The sequence below is a fragment of the Electrophorus electricus genome, chromosome 15, assembly GCF_013358815.1.
Source record: "Electrophorus electricus isolate fEleEle1 chromosome 15, fEleEle1.pri, whole genome shotgun sequence".
Classification (NCBI taxonomy): Eukaryota; Metazoa; Chordata; class Actinopteri; order Gymnotiformes; family Gymnotidae; genus Electrophorus; species Electrophorus electricus.
Window position 1 is genome coordinate 13,629,217 of NC_049549.1, and position 20,144 is coordinate 13,649,360.

Here is a 20,144-nt window from a genome sequence, read left to right on the forward strand (position 1 = left end):
GTCCATGACAGATGTGGATTTTTTAGTATCTTATTACTTGGTAATGAACGATGAGGCTTCTTCCCCTACACTGGAAGTAATGTTTCAGGAAATTGTCATTGCCCTGACTTTGTACCAGCTTATTTCTTGTTCAGTGTTACCAGTATCTGTCTTGAGTGCATTCTCTCTCTCTCTCTCTCTCTCTCTCTCTCTTTCTCTTTCTAATGGATATAAATAAAAAGTTTTTCTTTTACTTTGCTTTTTTTAATACATAAAAAACTTAAATTGTTTAATGTGTGTAGACTTTTAAAATCTACTGAGTGAATAAGTAATATGTTAATTCTTTCTCACTTGTTTAGCTTTCTGTGTGTGTACATATTTATTTCCTTTCACTTTCCTTATCCCTCCTCTTGAGCAGAGGTAAGCAAGTGGATGCTAAGCAGAGTCCTGGGCTCCCACCAAGCCTCCGTCAGCGGCATCTCCTCTGCCACAACTCGCAACCCCCAGCAAACCTGTGTGGGAGAGAGAGAGGGAGGGAGGGAGAGGGAGAGAGAGACAGAGAGAGGGGGAGAGAGAGGGGGAGAGAGGGAGGGAGGGAGAGAGAGAGAGCGAGAGAGAGACAGACAGACAGACCGTGTAAGAGCGAGATTAGACACTTACACTAGCTGCACAGGGGTGCTAAAGCACCATCTGTCTGTCCACCTAGACCACTGATGTGTGTGTACGTGCACAAGACTCTGGACAGATGCATTTACACCTGTATGAACAATCCATTTTGGCTTAATTAGGTGTGCGCACGTGCGTGCGTGTTCTGGTTAGACTGGGTGTGGGCAGGCCAGTTTCCTATGATTATCCCCTCTGTCTTATGGCTTTTAAGGCTTTTTTCCACACACTAGGATTCAAAAGGCTCATTAGCTCATTAGATGCCGTCCCGGCGGCTGTGAGAAAGGAGACAAAACCAGCTTGGTGTAAATGAGGTATAACCTCGAAGAAGGAAAAAACGCAAAATGCAGCCGCCCAGATATTTGTGTCATTATTTAAGCTCTTTCCTGTCCAGCTATTGACTATAGTTTAGACTATATCTAAATGTGGTTTTCAGATTTTCTGATAGTGTGTAATTCCATATGATTGTCTACAATATTTATGATATTTATGTTAAAGTACTTAATGTTTATTGCCCTGTCACAAGCTATTGGACAGCAATTTAAATGATAGGGCTGATGTGATGTTCCTGCATCTGTGGGCGTTATGCTTTAATGCAGCTGTTTAGTTACCCAGGATTAGTGTGGCACATCTGGCCTCGGAGATGTGGCAGCACAAAATTAATATTTGTAATAAGTTGATTTTAGGGTTGTCCTGACCCAGGTTTTTTGTTGCAGTCTTATGATCCAGTGTTTGTTGCTGTGGTGAAATATTTTCTGTATGTCTTCAGATGTTTTCTTTTTCGATGCTTTACTGCGTTGGTCATGTTGAAAGCTCTTCTGTTGCTGGCATCGTATCCAGTGCACGGGGCTGTTGTGCAGTTTTCGTTTTTCTGCTTTGACATGGTAACAGACTGAAGACATTTCACTGCAAGGGAGTTTCTGATAACATGATCCATTGTCACAAGTCGTGGATGTCACTTGTACAGTAGTTGCACAAGTTATTCAAAATGACACAGTAAGGTAAAATAACATTAAAGTCTACATTAACTCTGATACTTCAGATTGGATTGGGGGCATTCCTAGTTGCTTGGAAAATAATGATAATTATGATGAGGATGATGTATAATGCACTTTTCTTAAATCTAAAGCATAACAAACCAGCAATCAAAACAATACCAAACAAGATATCAAACAGCGAGAGAAATAACAGAACACAACAAGCGAGGAAGAGTGTAAGATGTCGCCAAGTTCCAGAGCTAAACTGCAGCTAAATCACAACCTGCTTTATATTCAAAACACAAGTTTTAAAGTTGCTACTAGCATACACAAGGAGCCAGAGTGCCTCAGTAAATACAGGTGCAGTATGAGCACGTGATGAAGTGTGACTGAGAACTCTGTACATACTGAAGCCTCTGGAGAGATTTAGAAGGTAGCCCAGCAAAGAGAACCTTTCAGTGGTCCAACCGGCAGGAAACAAAGCCACGTACAAGTTTCTTTGCATCGGAGGGTAAGAGAAAAGGCCTGAGCTGGGCAGTATTACTTAAATGAAAGAAAGTTTTTTTATGCGTCAAACATTAACTGACTTTGAAAATAACTCTAGGTTACTGACTCTGAATATCTCACATGTGAAGATTAAAATGCATTGGATTTATGGACAGATGATTGTTTGCCAATTAAAATAATCTCTTGGAAGGATATGGTTCCTTAGCTGAGTAACCACTAGCTGTAAGATATATTATGGATAGATGTTACTGAGGGTGCCGTACAAACATTTAGCCTAGTACTACACTTTGCCTGTTGAGTGTGGAAGTGTAATGAGACCAAGACATGCAGATGTGCCGTGACTGTGTATACACATGCTCTAAAGGACTCTGCCTGTCTGCCCAGCTATCCACATGTTTTAGAATTATTCCTTTGAAAATATTTTGAACAATTTTGAAAAAGCTTTTTTAAATCTACATAAAACAATATCAAAACATAACTTTAAGATTATATTGAAGCTGATCAACAGATTACCCTGTACCACTTTTAGGACAGTCTTTAAGGTCACATGGCCACTGTATTGCCAAATTCCTATCTGAATTAATTTGAATTTATTTGAGCATACGTCTTAATTTAAATTTAAATTTAAAATTGAATTTAAAATTCAAACTCCCAGTCAAAAATAAAGAGAAATAAAGACTTGAAAGCTTACACACCGTCACATTTCCTGAATTCACACAAAAGCTCTTTATTGTAATTAGAACATTCCCATATAGTCGTTCATGCATATTCTCACCGTCTTTCTCGGCCCCACCTTTAACGGCCTCGAGATATGACGACTGCCGTTAGTGCTGCGGTTTCTTTCCGGGCCATGCTGTAATTTGCCTGGCTGCCTGCCATGTCTTGCTGCGCTTGCTTTGTGCGGTGAATGCGATGCTTGGCGTATGTTGGACAGACGAGTAGTAGAGGTGGGTTATTGACAGAGCACGGACTGTTTCCCTGCCTGCTGGCTGCCTCATCCCTGGGTGAGTGGTGTATCACTCTACCAAGCATTTCTTTGCATCCTGAGAGGTGATGAAAGGACTTACCCTGGTGGGAGTGTGTCCCTTGGTCACCTGGGTCAACAAGGTCCTTCCCTCATGCTTTGGGATTGTCAGTCATTCGGTTACATATTCGTATGATTGTTTGTTTTATTCATTGACTTGATTTCGCAAAGATGTTTGAGTTAAAATAAAACGTAATACCATGTAATAGGCAGCCGTGAGTCTGAGGGCCTGCCACGGAAGCCTTGTAGGAGCTGACCCGGCTCTTAGAATACTTTTAGCATACTACTGTGTTCATCACACTACACTGGCACCTGCTCTGTAGCTATTTTACAATAAGTGGCCTTAAAGTGGCATCCTAGGTAAAACGACTTGATTTAGTTCTTGTATTTCCCTTGTTGAACTAAGTAGATCCCTGTATATGATTAACTTTTCTTGGAAGGACAAGGTCCAGTGTCATCTCCCGTTATTGCTTTTGGGAAAACTCTGTTTACTGTAAAAGTGATGGCCATTTGTCACTCTGGCAGAACATGAGGACGCCATGGTTATTCACCCCTTTCAAGTCCTTACAAAAATACTCAAGCAGCCACACCCTTGTGCTCATGATTAGAGTCCCCAGATTATTAACATCAGATCTTAAATTAGGCCTTGCATATCTTGCTGGAGATTTCATTTCGATAAAAGAATTAACAAAGAAATAGGAAATTAATCTTCAACATGTCATCTAGTTATTTATTTATTTATTGCGGGCGGGGTGGGGGGTGTTTTGGCAAATATTTGTGAAGACTGTTTTATGTCGTTTTAAACTGTATTCAACTACAATGTAATCATTAGAACACAGTTTCTGTGATGTGTCATGGACTAGACATGTAAAATACTTTTTGTTGACTGTTTTCCCAATTAATAATAATAATGGTTTTTCCATGTATCTGTGTGTATCTCTCCCATTATGAAGACCCTACCTATTTGGGGCAGGATGTTTTTCCATTAAAACTCCATGGTGAGTTTTTCCAATTCATTCGCAGCATGCTTTACTTTGTATTCGCCTCAGCAAGTGACTGCATTTGGTGTTTCATGCATTTCAGAGTATTATTTCAGCTTGTTTTGATCCGTTTGTTCTCGCAGCCTGGAGTAACACTCCTTGAATGTATGTGTTTGTTTGTTTAGCTTTTACACTCCATGTTTGAATGAAAGAGGCTGCTTGACCACACTTTATTTGTTATCTTAAAATTATAGAAAAAAAGGAAGATTTTGAGGGTAGTTAGTCACCAAATCGTTACATACAAGATGAGTCAATCTTTTTTTTTTTCTTTCTAAAAATAGATGCTTTGGATCCAGTGATTTGTTCGCGTTGTTTTTGGAGCGTTTGGCTGTGGTGTGCGAGTGTCCTTGTGATGGTGGAGGGAGTATGGTGTCTGTGAAGCGCCGATCCCAGGGGCACTGTGTTCCACGGTTCCTGCTGTGTGTCACAGAGCTTTGCTTGTGTTGTGCCTTTCTCCAGGCTACTTTCCCATAATCACTTATCCATCGCTTGCTTCCCTTCTCGTGTTTAAATTAAAAGACAATGGCTGTTTTTGTTTTTTTGGTTTTTTTTCATCTTTGTATTCACATTTGTGCTAAATTGTGATTTTTATGGCCTGGCAACTTGAAAAGCGGTGCATGTTTGGGAAACCAAGCTGCACACAGCCCTTTCTGAGTGGTTCTCCGGATACGAGAGACAGGGGAACGTTCATCTGTTTCTGCTTTTTTTTTATTTGGTGTGATGATTTTAGAATAGATTTGGGAAAGTGTAATTAGTGGCTTCAGTGGCTATAGGGAGAAAAAGGTCTAAGCTGTCTAAGCTTTGGTTAGTCTGTAAGTCGGAATATTTTTGTACTGTAATGTGGCAAAATCACGGATCTTTGGACTTTTTCGTGACCTTTTTTGTTTTGAAGGGCATTAGGAAACAATAAATAACTTTTCTGTTATTAAAATGTTTGTAATCCATTCATGTATTTTGGGCTTGGTTAAATAGGATTTCAGTTATTTTTGTACCCCAGCTGTCTCTAGATGAAACTGAGCAAACGCAACGAAATGTAAAATGTGAAATGACGGTTTATCAATAGATCCATCTACACCAGGAGTGCCTAGCGCTTGTCCTGGGGGGCAAGAGTCCAGGAAATTGGGGGATTTTCTATTAAAGACATATTTGATTCAACCAAATAAATTGCTAAGTTTAGTAGGTGTTTGTGAACAGGGAAAACCCCAAACTGTACTGGACTCTGGACCTCCTACTGGAGCTGCTCTGATGCAAGGAGCTGGACTCGATTCAGTGATCTGCAAAAGAAGCCCATTGTAAAAACTTGATTTAATAAGAGTAGAAGTTTAAACTACAACATGAATATAGTGTCAAATGCATTAGATTTAATATGAAATAACATGTTCACTCTAGCAGTCCTGCTTTCTTCATAAACCATAGATTTTCCCTGAATCAAATCATCTCACAAATGGAGCCAAGTTGCGAAGGAACTGCTGAAATAGGAACTTCTGTCAACCCTGAACAGTTCCCTTAAGGTCTTTCTTTTGCCTTGCACCAGCCTTAAATGAAAAGCATGTGGTGCCTTCCACATGGTCTGGGTTTGGGACTTGGGTTGGGTTTTGGTTTCCATCTTTGCTATCGAGTCCTCTTCTACTTTTAAATACTTTTGCAATCGAAACGTTTCTGTCCTCCTATCCCAATCTACTGTGATATTGGAGGCTGTATTCATTTGTAGCATGAGAAACTGCGATATCCTTAATGACTTCCTTCCTAATGAGCCAGTGAAATGTTAATGTGAGATGCACCAGGACCATATCCTGCTCTGCGCTTTGTTGGCTTAGATGACTTTAATGATTTGCTCTCAAGTGTATGAAATGGCTCTCAAGTGGCCCAGAGGTTCAAATGACGAAGGTTTAACTGTGAAGCAGACAAGCCCAACTTAAGATAATGTCTCCAAAGTGCCCTTCCATGGTACACGCTTCCAAATGATTATGCTTTTGCCTCAAATCCTGATCAATTCGCGATCCTCATGTGAGCTGGAGCCAGACCGTGATTGCCCAATCGCGTGAGCTCATCAGTCAGACCCGTGGAGCTCGTATTGGGCAGCTGTTTCGCCACAGAGAGCTGAGCAGGAATGCGTGTCCTTCCTCGGTGGTGCTGTGGCGAGGCGGAACGGCAGTAACGGTTCCTGGCCTGTGACGCGGGGCGCACAGGAGGGGGCTCCTAAAAGGCCAGCGTCCGCTCGGCACGTACGGCGGCGTACGCCGACCGGCCGCCTTGAAACGATGTACGCCACATCGAGGGATGCCCCTGTCCTCTGCCGTGCTCTTAACGATGGCTCCCTCTCCTGACGTACAGCCTCCACACAGCCTGCGCCGGCTGCGGCTCCTCGCTGCTCTGCGGCAGACAAGGGTAAGAGCCCCGCAGTATTTGTTTACCGTGGGCCCTGAAAATAAATGGAGGCTGCTCCTTCCCCCTCCATGGCGCCTCGCCCGCTCCCAGACCGTAATGCGCGGGGACTTTGATGGTGGACGTTGCAGATTGAATTATGCCCTTGAGGAAAAGCTATTAGCTATAAGTCAGGAGTCCTCATTTGTTAAATTAAAAGTGGAAATGACATGTGAGGAGTCTTTTCAGTGAATTAGTAAGACAGAAAAACCCGTAGTGTCTCTGTTAAGAGCAGCGGCGGCAGAAGGGAAACGCCAAGAAAGAGGGAATCATTTGCCCATCTTTTTCATATGCTCATCTTTCCTTCACTACCATGACACTAAATATGTTCATGCTTTATTATTTATTAATACTGGGTAACTTATGGGGTTTTTGACATCTTTCCAGCAGCAATGTTTATTTTGAATACTTGGCTTGTGGTCTGCAGAATCACTGTAGCTCGCATTGTCTCTCAAAGGGGGCAAAAAGCCCAACACTTTAAAGCCACTTCAAGTGAAGACGACAGGAAAAGGCTGATGGAAAATGCAGACATCTCATCGCCAGAGGTTGCTTTATACTCAGAACCAGAATATTCCGAACCAAGCTGTGATCTGGCTCTGTTGGCAGGCGTCTGTTGACCAAAGCCTCTTCAAAGAGCTCTGCTGAAAAGCCCAGCAGCAAGGCAGCTCTTAGCTCCCCTGCACTTGAGGGCTTCGGCCAGACCCCAGCCCGGCTGCCCAAAACCGACGCCATGCGCTGCTCTCATTCTCATCATCACATCAACAGTGGTTTGATACTCAAAGGCTTCCAGTTATGCCTTGAAAACATGGTTAAAAGAATAACGTTATTACCGGATTTATTGTGCAAGGCTCTTACCAAAAAATAAGTGGAGAGTGGAGGGGGTACGGTTCCCTCTCCGATCCAGCGAAGCATGTGCAATGGTGCGGATCGGCCTATGGTTTATGAGAAAGGAATGTTAAGTCAGGTTGTTTTCCTTAGACCACCAGAAACTGCCAGATTGGAGGCTTCAAGGCTTGATGTTGGCCTTGGAGGAGGGAAAATCAACTACTTGAAGATGAAACCCCCACCTCAGTCTCCTCTACCTGCCTCCCACTCTGTAAAACAGGCTGCCTCATTCAGTTTCTTCAAACCCTCCAACTCCGTGGGGTGCAGTGAAGTTTTAGCGGTCATTTAGACCGGCCCCTTGGCCCATGAAGGTCTGGGCAGGGTGAGCCGTACCTGGCGCTGTCGGCTCGGACTCTTCTCGTTTTATTCGTGTCATCAGGTGGGAGCAGAGAGAGGACGCCATATGCTGGACCTGCCGAGCTCCTCAGTGGGGTTGACTTAGCTCTGGATCCTCTGTTCGTCCCGACAGCCACGCAGACGACATGCAGACGGACACGCGGGCTAAGACAATATCTTGACATGCCTTTGTCTTCTCATCAGGTGAACCCTACACTGCAGATATTTAGGGGAGGGCTCCTCCCTCATCCAGCACTAATAAATCCGTGCCCCTCGCCCTCCACAGGCCTGACTTTCCTCCTTCGTAGCTGGCATCCGAGGTGTGGTGTCTGCTAACCAAAAACGGCAGCATCACTCCTCAACCTGGGAGTAATTTACGACCTGCTGACAGCTTTAAGGGAAGTGAAAGAGTGAGAGTTCAGTGCAGCAACAGGTCACTCAGCACCCATTAGTGTGTCCTTCAGGTCCGAACTGGAGAGGTCAACTACTGGACAGTCAGTACATGTTTGCCTTTAAGCTCAACTCAGCTGGCTTTAAAATAGTTTGTTACTTTTGCTGATAGAAAAAAAAAATAATTTTTTTTTTTGGGGGGGGGGGGGGGGTTTGTTTTCTTTTTCCTCTGATGGTGCTCAATATGTCACTGCTGAGTTGATGCCAGAAGCATTTATTGGTTCTTGCTACTATCATTTCTGAAAATGATAAGTAACTTATTGCTTCCCCTTACACACAGTGTTATACGGTGTGCGTGTAGCTCATGTTTCCTGTGATAATATGCTCCTGGTTCGTGGGAGATTTGTGAGTGTTCAGTGTCTTGTGTGGCTGGCTAAGATGTGGAGGGCAGATTTTTACAGTGGAGGCTAGGCAGGAGCCCGACACTGATACCAAGCCGCTACTGTTCCAGGATGGGATCCATATGGTGACCCCCTCCGCAACCACCCACACACCTCCCCCACCCCCACCCCTCTCTGCACCAATAGCGTTGCTCGGCCATTTTCTGTGTAGGGTTTCATCAAACTGTTTCTGGCATGCAGAATAATTCAATAGCCCCCAATAAATTCTTTTAAATGGCTAATCCAGAATGAGAGCTGCAGGGGCAGCTGCAGCACTTCCATTTGGACCAGATTTATAAGCAAATGACCGCAATTATGTGACATCAACACTCGCTTCACTTCGCGAGGATGTGTGTGATGAGCTTTTAGGGCTGCACAACACAAATAGTCTGAATTTTTCATCTATTATGTACAATGTCCTTGGCCTCTAAAGTGTAAATTATTATCCATTTTCTAATAGCTTAGTTTTTAATGATGTGTTTTTCATCAACATGCCACAACTTTGCAATTCTTGCTTTGTCTGGAATGTTAGAAAGAAAACACGCTACAGATGTGATATTACCGTTACTAAATCAACTGTCAAATCTCAAAACAACATTCCAGTTTTAAACACTTAGACATTTTAGAAAATAGATTCTTTGTTTATATTATATTGTCTATATACATATATAATTACGTTTATAATGTATAGCTATATTTTTAGTCATCCTTCAAAACCAGGCAGAATTAAATTGTTGTGATGTGATGTCAAGACCTAAGACGGATCAAACTAATATGTGTTAATTGGGAAACAGTGGGAGCACTGGTAACCTTGGTAAAGGGTGATCTTTTTGCGCTCATGCATGGGGTGTACTTGTGCGATGCTCATCATTTATAGATAAAGTGTTTTGCTTTGTTGATGTGAAATTTTTCTTGGCTCACTCAAACCCTTGAAAGAAGTCATTCATGTGTGGAGACCATTGTCCTGATTTATGCATCCCAACTCGATGTCTCTTTTCTTTTCAGTGATGTGGCTGTGAGTTTCTTCTGTTATTTGACCCTGGGGCTCAGATTCCCTACAGCAGGCTGCAGAAGCCTTTCTGTGTCTCTCTTTAAGTTCCCCCTTATCTTTCTCTCTCTCTCGCTCTCCTCCCCAAAGCTCACTCCTGTGTCTCTGTCTATTGCAGCAAAGCCAAGCCGCCCCCCCAGATCTCCCCCAGTAAGTCCAGTGGAGGGGAGTTCTGTGTGGCTGCTGTGTTTGCCTCCTCCTGCTCCTGGTTCATCACCAATCCCAACATGAAGAGAGAGAAAGGTCAGAACCTCAAACAAATGCGTCTGACTGTAAAGCACTTTGGTTGTTATTTGTAAAAGTTGATGAAAGTGACATATTGACACCCTCTGTTGCCTGTTCTCTTCAGATCAGTCCCGCCAGGCTGTTGTTGACTCCCTCTACATCGTGAGCTGCTACGGTAACCTGGTGGAGCACGTCCTGGAGCCTCGGCCAATCAGCACAGCGCAGAAGATAGGGGATGACACGCCTCTGGAGCTGAACACCTGTCCTAGAGCCTGTTGGACTTTGGCCAGGTGCTGTCCTGCCTTCAGCTCAGCCACATTAAACCACAGACCAAGCCAGTACATCACCAGCGATGGCCCAAAAATGACATCCTGCACTGCATTAGGCAGCCGTCATAAGACCTCACCCCTTATGAATGAGATTTTGCATTTATTTCAAGGCAGCCAGATTTATGTGTGATCCATACATTGAGTTTAGGAGCATTACCCACAATAGTCCTTACCTAAGTGTGTCGAATGGGATTGGACCAAAAGACTTGCTTTGAAACCTGTTCTTTGCTAAAACCATGAGTGTAAAGTGATAGCGGGTCCTGTGATGTTTGCTTGAGTTAGCCTACATGAGGCAGAAGAACTGGAAGGCCAGCCATGCTTAGGGGAATTGAGTTCATTACTGCTCAGCGGGAGACCGTCCTATACATCTGTTTCTCTGATGTGTGCTTCCTAAATTGATTTCTGTGTTTGTTTTGAATAGAACACCACAGTGGAATGAGCTCCAACCTCCTTTCAACAGCAACCACCCTTTGGTTCTGGCCTCTGATTTGGTGCAATACTACCAATACCTCCTGGCTGGCTGTAAGCACTTTGTCTGTGTGTGTGTGTCTGTGTGTGCACATGCATTTGTTTGAGCATGAAACCCAAGAGAAGGTTAGTGCACTAAAGCATGACTTGGTGCTTAATGCTGTATATGGTCCATGGGCTTTTGTTTTGAGCATTATTGGTGGCACATGGTGTCCTGCAGAATCCACTGCGTCGCCAGCAAAAGCAAAAACTGACAGGCACCCCAAGGCCAGCAAGCCCCCTGCCTCCAGTCTCACTTTGAGTATGTGTGTTGGAATGCGTGATTTTGGGTATTTGTCACTCGGTTTCTCTCCCCCTTAACTGTTTGTGCCTCTGTATTAAGTCCGCATTCAAATGAGGACAGTTAGTGTGACTTTATGCCCATGTAATTCAGTACCAAGTGCACGAGGGCAAATGCAAGTGGTGGCAGTTCCAGGGCAGTGTGCTCACAGAAGGCCACTCATCTAATACGCCAGCACAACGCCATTGACTGGAGATTTGTCAGCAAACATCAGTCATCGGCTCTTGGGATCCTCAGGGTGAAGCCTCGCGTCCGATCCCTCCCACTACGTCCCGGTGGCTTGATCCCGGACAGGTAGAATATTCTCTGGCATTAGTGCCAGTGCCCGCGGATGGGTGGGTGTGGACAGAGCAGCCTGGCGTGACCTATTGCGGCGCTCGGTCTGTGTGGATGTGTTCCGCTGAGAGCAGGTGGTTTAACGAGCGGCGGGTCAGCGTGTCCCGATTTAAACAGAACTAGAGCGGCTCTAGTTCTGTCCCCGTCCTCCCCGGTTACTAACCAGTGCGGCAGGTCCGGGGTCAGTATGCGCTGAATCGCAGCTACCTCACGCTTTGCCCTCAGCACCCGAGGTACAGCGCCACCCACTGCACGCCACCTTCCCGTCTCCTCCCGTGGGACTTTGCCGAGAGAAGCGTCTCCGCTCGGCATCGGGGCCAGCACGGTCGCCTCATCTTCCAGCTTCGGTTGAACCCAAGGGAGGAGTCTGGAGAAGAGGCCCTGCCCCAGCCGTGAACGCGAGCCTTATCGGGTTTTCGGTTTCCATGTAACGTCAGCCGAAGCCTACTACGGGGAGGGGCGACCAGGGAGGCGCAGAGATGGCGCAAGGGCGCCAGCGGCGGGCACTTCCCAAGCTCTCGGGGCATCCTGCATGGCCTCAGGCTGCGTAGGGGGGCGTGGCGGGGCCCTGCCACGATTGACAGCCCGGCGTCGGCCTCTATATTGGATGACCTGGCTGATTAAAAATGCAGCATGTGGACAGTAGGGTCAGAGGATCTGGAGCCTGCAGGGCTGGTGATAAAAGGCGCCATGGCGCCACTTTCACGGGCACTATCTCCACCTGTCCATCTGCCCCGGGCTCCCTGCACCCTGGGAGGAGGAGCATTGCCCAGCCATCCCGCCGACTACGCCCAGATGACGGGCAGATAATGAGCGCGCGCCGGGCCCTGCGAAAGCTCCCCGCGAACCCGGCCGACTGCGCTCAGGGAGTCCTGGCCGTGCGACATTAGCCGACTCTTTATCAGCTCCAGGCACCTCCGTGTCTGAGAGCTCGCTAATGAATGAGGCTTGAGGAGAGTTGTGAGGGCTTTCGTCCAAGGCTGCAGCTCGACCACCTTTTGATGAATGCGCGGCTTTCTCTCCCGTCCTCAACCTCGGCTGCTGGCATTCGTTTACCATGATTTAGTATTTTCTTTTTCTTAATCCTTTTTTTGTTTTTCAACTATGATTAATTTTGTGTGTGTGTGTGTGGGGGTGGGGGGGTGGGGGGGGGGTCTGGGCAATATTTGCGTAGCTGTCTGCACTGTGTACTCAAACACCTCTGGCTGGCCGCGGAGTTTGGTCATGGAAACGAGCTCCCAGTGCTCCAACCAGCAGGGCCGCTCCACGCCTCATAACGCTCTAATTGTGGCTGGAGACTCAACAAAGCCTTCAGCCCACCTACTGGCTGCAGACGCCTGGTCAGTAACCCTGACTGCCTCCTTGGGCCTCAGGCAGGACAGACGAGGCTGGGGTAAAGGCCAGGCCTGGCACCACTTCAGGGCCAGCCCAGAGGCTCTGCTGTCCAGCTCCTGCACAGACACAGCAGGACCCTTCAATGGCTGATAAGATCATAACTGTCGCGTTCCGCCAGACCCCGTCACCCTCCAAATGCTCTGTTACAGCCTGACATCACTTAGTCATATCAGTTACAAGTGGTGTAAGGAATGCAAGTTTTATTAATGCTTTATAGTTATGTGCCCCATTGACAAGCCACCAAGTTTTGTACTAATTAGTTCACCAATGTAACACATTCGAGTCACATCACATGAATTTCATATGCTGGAACGCCACTCAAATAATGTATAATATAAATATATAATGTTTATATATTTATATATAATGATAGTGATTCAGCCGATAGGGCATTTTTATATAATGATCAGACAAACGTAATTTGCAATATTGACTTTGTCATTTTGCTTTATTTTCATCTGGCAAAAAAACCAACAACCACCCAGTCTCCAGAGGAGACGTGCAAGTCCCGCAGTTTCAGCACCACCGCAAATTTGTGTGGTCGGTTCCCGTTTCCTGTCTGCAGCCTCCTCTGTTTTCTGAGTTGCAGTGTTCAGACTGTTACTCCAGTCTGGTCATTATGAGCCCACTGAAACCTGAGCCACAGGGACAGCTACTGCTCTCCTGCTTCAATTATTAATTAGTCGACACTTTTTGCCCCTCTGGGCCCAGGGGCCATGGGGGAGTGAGTGAGACCTGTCTGTATTCACCACCGTTTGAGATCGGCACTGATTCTTGTGCAGCTTGCCTCTGTGTTCAGCCTCTGCCAGCATGTAGTGTTGGTGAGGAGATTTGCCATCGTCTGTTGGAGAATCAGGGCATGTTACTTAAACTTCAGTTGTGTCTCAACACCTGCCGTGCGTGCGTGATGATGAGGGAGAAAAAGAATGTGAAGCTCCTTGTGTTCCCCAGATTAGATCTTGACAACTTTATAACTCAGACTTTTATTAAATACATTTGCACCATAGTCATGTGTTAGCCTGGAGGTGGGAAGAGAAACTACCCATTCCGCTTATTAGTCTTCATCCTTTATGCCGGGTTACTCAAGCCTGCTTCAGCTCCACACACACACACACACACACACACACACACACACACACACGCACACCCTCCCCCTCCCCATAGGGGAAAAAAGTGCTTTCTCACTCTCCTCCTCACACGAGATGTTGACTCAAATGTAGAACATCGTCCTGTTTGCTTTTTCAACACAGTGGTGCCACCAGGAAGCCCTGGGCCCATCACCAGACACGAGTCCTACGACAGCCTGGCGTCCGACCACAGTGGCCACGAGGATGAGGAGTGGCTCTCACAGGTCAGCACGCCCGCTCCTCTGCGTCCTTCAGCATGACCAGGCCAGAACGCCCCCAGGCCAGGGAAGGCACACAGTCTGTTAGGGGTTTTCAAATGGCTTTTGGTTAGTCCGTTAAGTGTCCAACCTTTTGTCATGGACAGTTTTTTTTGCCATGCATTATTAACAGTGCTAAATGCAAACTGCTTGTCACTGGTATTCTGGTAATTGTCATTTGGTACCTCCTTCCCTAGTTATACCTGATAGTTATCAAAATGACGACTGCAGACTGCATTGCATTTTTAAAAATGCATTTATTTTTTGAGCTATGGTTTCATTTAATGCTTCTATGGGTTCTAGATAATGTACATTTCATGACTTGATGTCCGGATATTAACAAAGTCTAATTCCACTTCATATATATGGTGTGATATGCCGCTGCCCCCAGGCGTTTTAATACCGCACCATCCACGCTCAACACGACCACTTTCAGATACATGCGGCCCAACCCTTCTTGGTGCTTCAGTTTATCTGTGAGTGGGGATTAGGATTGCAGCGCTCGCCCTCGTTTTTTGGAACGACGGCAGCGCCCCGGCAGCCGGCTGTGTACGACCGGAGCTGTCCCCACCGAGCACGTCACGTGGCGTGAGGGGTGGGGGACATCCGCCTCTGGCCCGTGTAAACCCAGCAGCGCAGCATCCGTGTCTCCCAGGGCTTGCCGACACTCGGGTGGGGAAAAAAAAGTGGCACATTCGTCTTCCTCGCGGTCTCGTTTACACAGATGTGACGAGGGGCGGAGAGAAGCGCGCAACTCCCACGCTACTTTGGGATGGGGGTTGTCGGCTTTGACGGAGCGGGCTTGTCTCCTCCTGTTCCTTCCTCCTGCTCCCGCTCGATGGTGGTGACGCAGCACATATCTGTTCCATGTTGGTGCAGATCGCTGGCAAGGGAGAGGAGCGTCCGTCTACCGCACGTTTGCGGAGTGGCATTGCTGAGCAGAGAGCTATGCCTCTTTCTGCTGTGCGCCAACGTGTGTGGGTTTAGATGATAATTCATCTCTCACAAAAGGTTCTTATATACTGAAGACGAAATTATAACATGTAAAGGCAGTGCTGAGGATTTTTGAGATCTTTATGGATTGATTTGGTGCATCATTTTGTCACTTGCATTGAAATCATTCACAATATTGCATGACCGATCAGTAAAATATGTGAGATAATGCAGTATTTTCGAGATGCTCGTGTTAATAGGATTTGTGGAAATCCTGCATCTCCTGGCCTGAATCACAGCCCTGCGTGAGCAGTCCAGGCTGTCACGGTGGCTGTCACGGATGTTTTTGCAGGTGGAGATCGTGACCCACACCGGCCCTCACAGACGTCTCTGGATGGGCCCACAGTTCCAGTTTAAGACCATCCACCCCTCAGGCCAGACCACGGTCATCTCCTCCAGCTCATCAGTGCTGCAGTCCCAGGGGCCCAGTGACACGCAGCAGCCTCTGCTTGACTTCGACACGGATGACCTGGACCTGCACAGCCTGAGGTGCGCGTGCACACACTCACTCTCTCACACACACACACACTTACAACACTATGAGCTTACATTTCTGTCCTCAAGATGCAAAATGTGAATCATTACCTTCCATAATGAAATCCGTCTGTTTGCTGCGTGGCAGGATCCAGCCAGTGCGCTCGGAGCCCATGAGCATGCCCGGTTCCTCTCGCCTGGGGACTGAGCGCAGAACCCAGACCACTGTCATCGATAACGGTTCAGGTAAGACACTGGCTGTTCTCCCGATCCCCCTCCGCCATGCTCGCAGGGCTGTTCTCCCAAACCCCCTCCGCCGTGTTGCCCACAGGGATCACTGAAATCGCAGAGGCACATGGTAAAGAACTTGTTAGTGGTCACTGTTATCAGTCACATTGACCATAATGAAGCGTGTTAAACATGCTGAGGTTAAAATCCTTAAAGTTCTGTGCTTTTTTTTTGTAGCATGTTTAGGGAATAGCAGTATAATAGCAGACCTTGCAGGCCTTATCCTTGCATGGGATTACATTGGTGGTGTTCAGTGGCGTTTCAAAATGTTTTCCATTTCGTCCAGTTGCCACGTTAAGATCCAATCAAGAGACTCGGGCTTTGAATCTGGGCCTGTGAACTGATTTAGTACATCAGTAGTCCTTTTTCAGTAACAAGATTATCAGGAGAGTATTTGGCTGTGTCTGAGTAACGTCGACATGTATTTGAGACGTCTCGCCGCCTGACGTAATTGTCAAAAACATCAAGTTGACTGTTGTTGATTTTCATGCTTTCTTCAGCGGTTCGGTGTACACACGTGCATTAGTTCCACCGTGCTGTCAGCGTCGTTCATCTTTAAGGCGGCACTGACCTGCATTTCTGTCCTCCACTCATCACCTCCGATGAGGAGCCCTGTGACACTCCAAAACCGAGCGTCCGTCTTTATTACCCAGCTTAAACCAGCCCGCTGCTCCGCCCGCCCATCCGCACTCCCTCCCCTCCCCTCCGCTCCCCTCCCATTTCTTCTGCCTCTCTTTCTCTCTCTGTCATCTGGAGGAGGGCCGCAGCGGGCTTCTATGGGTCGATGTTTATCAGCGTGTGTGTGTGTGTATGTGTGTGTGATTGCTCAGTGCTCAGGGCCGGGAGCAGCCTGGCGCCTCCTCTTATCTGAGCCCTAACGCTTCATCTTGGAGTGTTGGAAAGGCCACGGGCCCCCCCCCCCGTGTCCCGCAGCCTCGCGCTTCCCCCTGTGCATGCGCGCCCCGGACCCTCAGCCGCCCGACGTCTCACACTTGCGCTCCCTGACCATGGAAAGCACCCCCACAACGCTTCCATCTCTGCTACTCTCCCCAGACTAACATGATATGGGCTCGTCACGTGAGATACCAAAGCCTCGGCCACACCGCGGCCGTGCGTACGGGGACGCGTGGCGGGGGGTGGAAGACGCTATACGTTTCACACGCCTCCCAGGGGAGCCGTCTTCATCGGAGTGGGCGTGGCCGGATGCGCGCAGCGCAGACGTGGGCCTCTGACACAGCAAGTCCGATGTCAGAAGGAGGCTAGCACCCAGAGTCTCGGCTTCCCAAAATCAATCGCACGCGTGCAGCCAGCACTATCGCTGGTGCGATCTAGCCCTCCAATCTAGCATCATCCAGAGGCCTGCTAGACTACACAGGGCTTTGTGCAGGGCTAAGACAGGAGCCTGCGATAACCCAGCCAGAGAGACTACTTGATTTTTTTTTGTTTTTGTTTTGTTATGACCACGTCATCGGTTTGGCGTCAGCACCTTCCGTCTCTTCTGCTGCCGGCTGGTGTTGTTTGTGGCGTATCCATGTCAGCGGCGACAGGAAACGTGTTGTGAGGCTGCGCTGACAGCCGGACGCGTGCGGTGTTCACGAGCAAACGGAGCTCTGACATCCTCGGGAGAGGACACAGCGTATGGGCGTGTCCAAGCGTGCATCCACTACTGCACTAATCTGCATCAGAGGCCGAACAACCAGCGCTAATGGCCAGTATCGCACATCCTCGCTGCAAAGACGGAAGCAGCAGATTTTAATCACTTGTGTGAGGCTTTTCTTTTATCTGCATCATGTAGCCCTCAAGTTAGGTGCAGCCCGTGCGCGTGTGTGTGTGTGTGTGTGTGTGTGTGTGTGTGTGTGTGTGTGTGTGTGTGTGTGTGTGTGTGTGTGCATGTGTGCATGTGTGTGTGTGTGTGCGTGTGAGATGAGAGTAGAGACAAAGCAGGTCCTGTAGTGGCGCTTGCTGCTCTGCTGCCTCGCTGCCTCCAGGCCCTGCGGACAGGCCTGAGTGCTCGCCGGGTTTCCTCTCTGAAGCTGGGCACCTGGATGCTGCTGGGCCCAGCAGTAACAGATCCTGACCCATGGCCCATAATTACCCGGACGGGTATAAAGGCGGCTTGTTGCTGGAGATACTGCTCGCATTCAGGCCGGAGAGCGGCCGGAGGAGGAGCCCCGGCCACACGATCTCTCCCAGGATGAGAGGTGTTTTTCAGCCACCTATAGATACAGGCCGCACTCCAGTGACCCCACACTCTCCCATCAGGCCAGCCAGGCTGCTTCAAAAGCACCCACCACCTGTCACCCCCACCACACACACACACACACACACACACACACACACACACACACACACAGACAGACTCCTTTCTTCTGCCGCTGTCCTGGAAGTCCCCTTCCCAGTGGAGAAGGGAAGGTGCCGCAGGCTCGGGGGCAGATTCTCCAGATCTGATGGTGAAAGACGCCATTCTTATCATCTTCATGCTATCTGAGAATCAGAGGCCTGGCTCCTCTGTCTATGGCAGGCTTCACTATCTTTCCCCCTCCTGTGCTGTCTAGACCCCCACCCCCACACCCCTCCGTCTTGCTTTCTTTCATTGTGACAGTAAATGCGCCAGGCTCGTTTGGAGCCGGTGTAGGTTTATTGTCTTGCCGGGAGCATTTTAAAACGGTAGGGCGAGGTTGGAATGGTCTGAGCATATAGGAGAATGTGTGGAGGGCCGTGAAATCAGTTCGACCCCTTTAGCTAAGGTGTGTGTGTGTGTGTGTGTGTGTGTGTGTGTGTGTGTGTGCGTACATGCCGACTGCCACGGGCAGGAGATGTCGGGCAACAGTGTGTCAGGCATCTGCCGTGGACCCAACAGCCTCTGCCATCTCCTCTACCTCCGCAGAGCTGCTGGCCAGGCCACGCCCGCAGGTCCGACGCATCCCGCGGCATCCCGAGCTGCTCTGTCAGCACACGATACCCAGGCTACGTGGCTGTTTTTGAGCGCTCTGTGTGCTAAAGTCACACAGAGCTATTAAGTTCCCCAGGGTCAGATTTTAGGCAGCATGTGCTGGATGAGGTTTTTGAACAGTGCTGTCAGCTGTGTATCAGAATGTCTCAGAGACCAGGAGCCAGTGATGAAAGACTTCTGCAAAGACAGATTACACTGCGTCACACTGGAGTTGTAGTACAGGATACCAGTCTGGTGTAACTAAGCTGCAGTTATTCACGCAGTGCTACCCCTGCAGTTCTAGGCCTGTATCTCTTTGGAAGATGCTACATAGATGTACAAACATGCATTTGGATGTTGAACATCATGAGCTCAGTGGCAACACTCTGACCCTTGTGTGTGTGTGTGGGTGGGTGACAGAGAGAGAGAGTGAGTGTGTGTAATTGAGTCAGGACTCTTAGCAGGACTCTTAGAGATTTAGCAGAGATCCCTCTGCCTGCGAGAGGCACAAGCCCCCCCCCCCCCCCCCCCCCCCCCCCCCCATTCCACCATACAGCTGCCACTGGGCCTAATGCACCCTGACAGCACCTCCACACCGCGCTATAGCGGCCAGCGCTTCTACTTGGTCGTGCATCAGTCGGGCGTGTGGAGGTGTTCACCACCTCATCACCTTGAGCAGTTACCCAAGAACAGTAGATGAAAAGAGGAGGTCTTCTCTCTCCCCCTCTCAGCGGGAGGCTCGCTAAACCAGCCCTATCTGGCAACGTGCTGCTTGTGTGTCTGTTTTACCGTTCGTCTCAGAGTTTCTGCATTTCACGCCTCTGAAAGCGACCGGCAGAGCGATCGCTCTGCTTTTTGAAATGGGTCACACGGCGCAGGTTTGCCCAGAACCTCTCTCCGTTTTGCCGCCCCGCCCCTCCTGTGTCCAGGTGTCCTGGCGAGGTGCTGCGAGGTCACTTCCTGCGCGGGTGAGTTTCACTGTGGGAGCCTGCTAGGCGCCCACCTGCCCACCTGCCCGCACAGACCTCCTTTGTTCGTTCATTTAGCGCTGCAGCTTAACCCTGTCCACCTGCCCTCGGGCCTTCCTGGTAACGGTATCCAGGTGACAACGGAGCACTGCGGAGTCGCCTCCCCTCTCTCCTCACCTGAAAATAACCGATCGGCCTCCCGCGCCCTGGGGGTTTTCCAGGGAGACTCGGAATTCCAGAAATGTCTGGGCCAGATTCCACAGCCGTCTTCTTCCAGTGAGCTGGATGGGCCACGATGC

The 20,144-nt window shown here is 48.3% G+C and overlaps 1 protein-coding gene across 4 annotated transcripts in view; it reads left to right on the forward strand.

Annotated features, from left to right (window-relative positions):
- Positions 1-20,144, forward strand: part of bcas3 (BCAS3 microtubule associated cell migration factor) — a 163,175-nt gene that overhangs the window by 53,035 nt on the left and 89,996 nt on the right. For 3 of the 4 annotated variants that reach the window (XM_035533992.1, XM_035533994.1, XM_035533995.1), the window contains 7 exons: positions 4,104-4,148; positions 9,832-9,956; positions 10,063-10,228; positions 10,689-10,789; positions 14,057-14,157; positions 15,476-15,672; positions 15,806-15,903. In XM_035533992.1, the coding sequence (XP_035389885.1) occupies positions 4,104-4,148; positions 9,832-9,956; positions 10,063-10,228; positions 10,689-10,789; positions 14,057-14,157; positions 15,476-15,672; positions 15,806-15,903 (833 nt within the window). The remainder of the gene's footprint in view (positions 1-4,103; positions 4,149-9,831; positions 9,957-10,062; positions 10,229-10,688; positions 10,790-14,056; positions 14,158-15,475; positions 15,673-15,805; positions 15,904-20,144) is intronic. The other variant, XM_035533993.1, reaches the window with a different exon arrangement.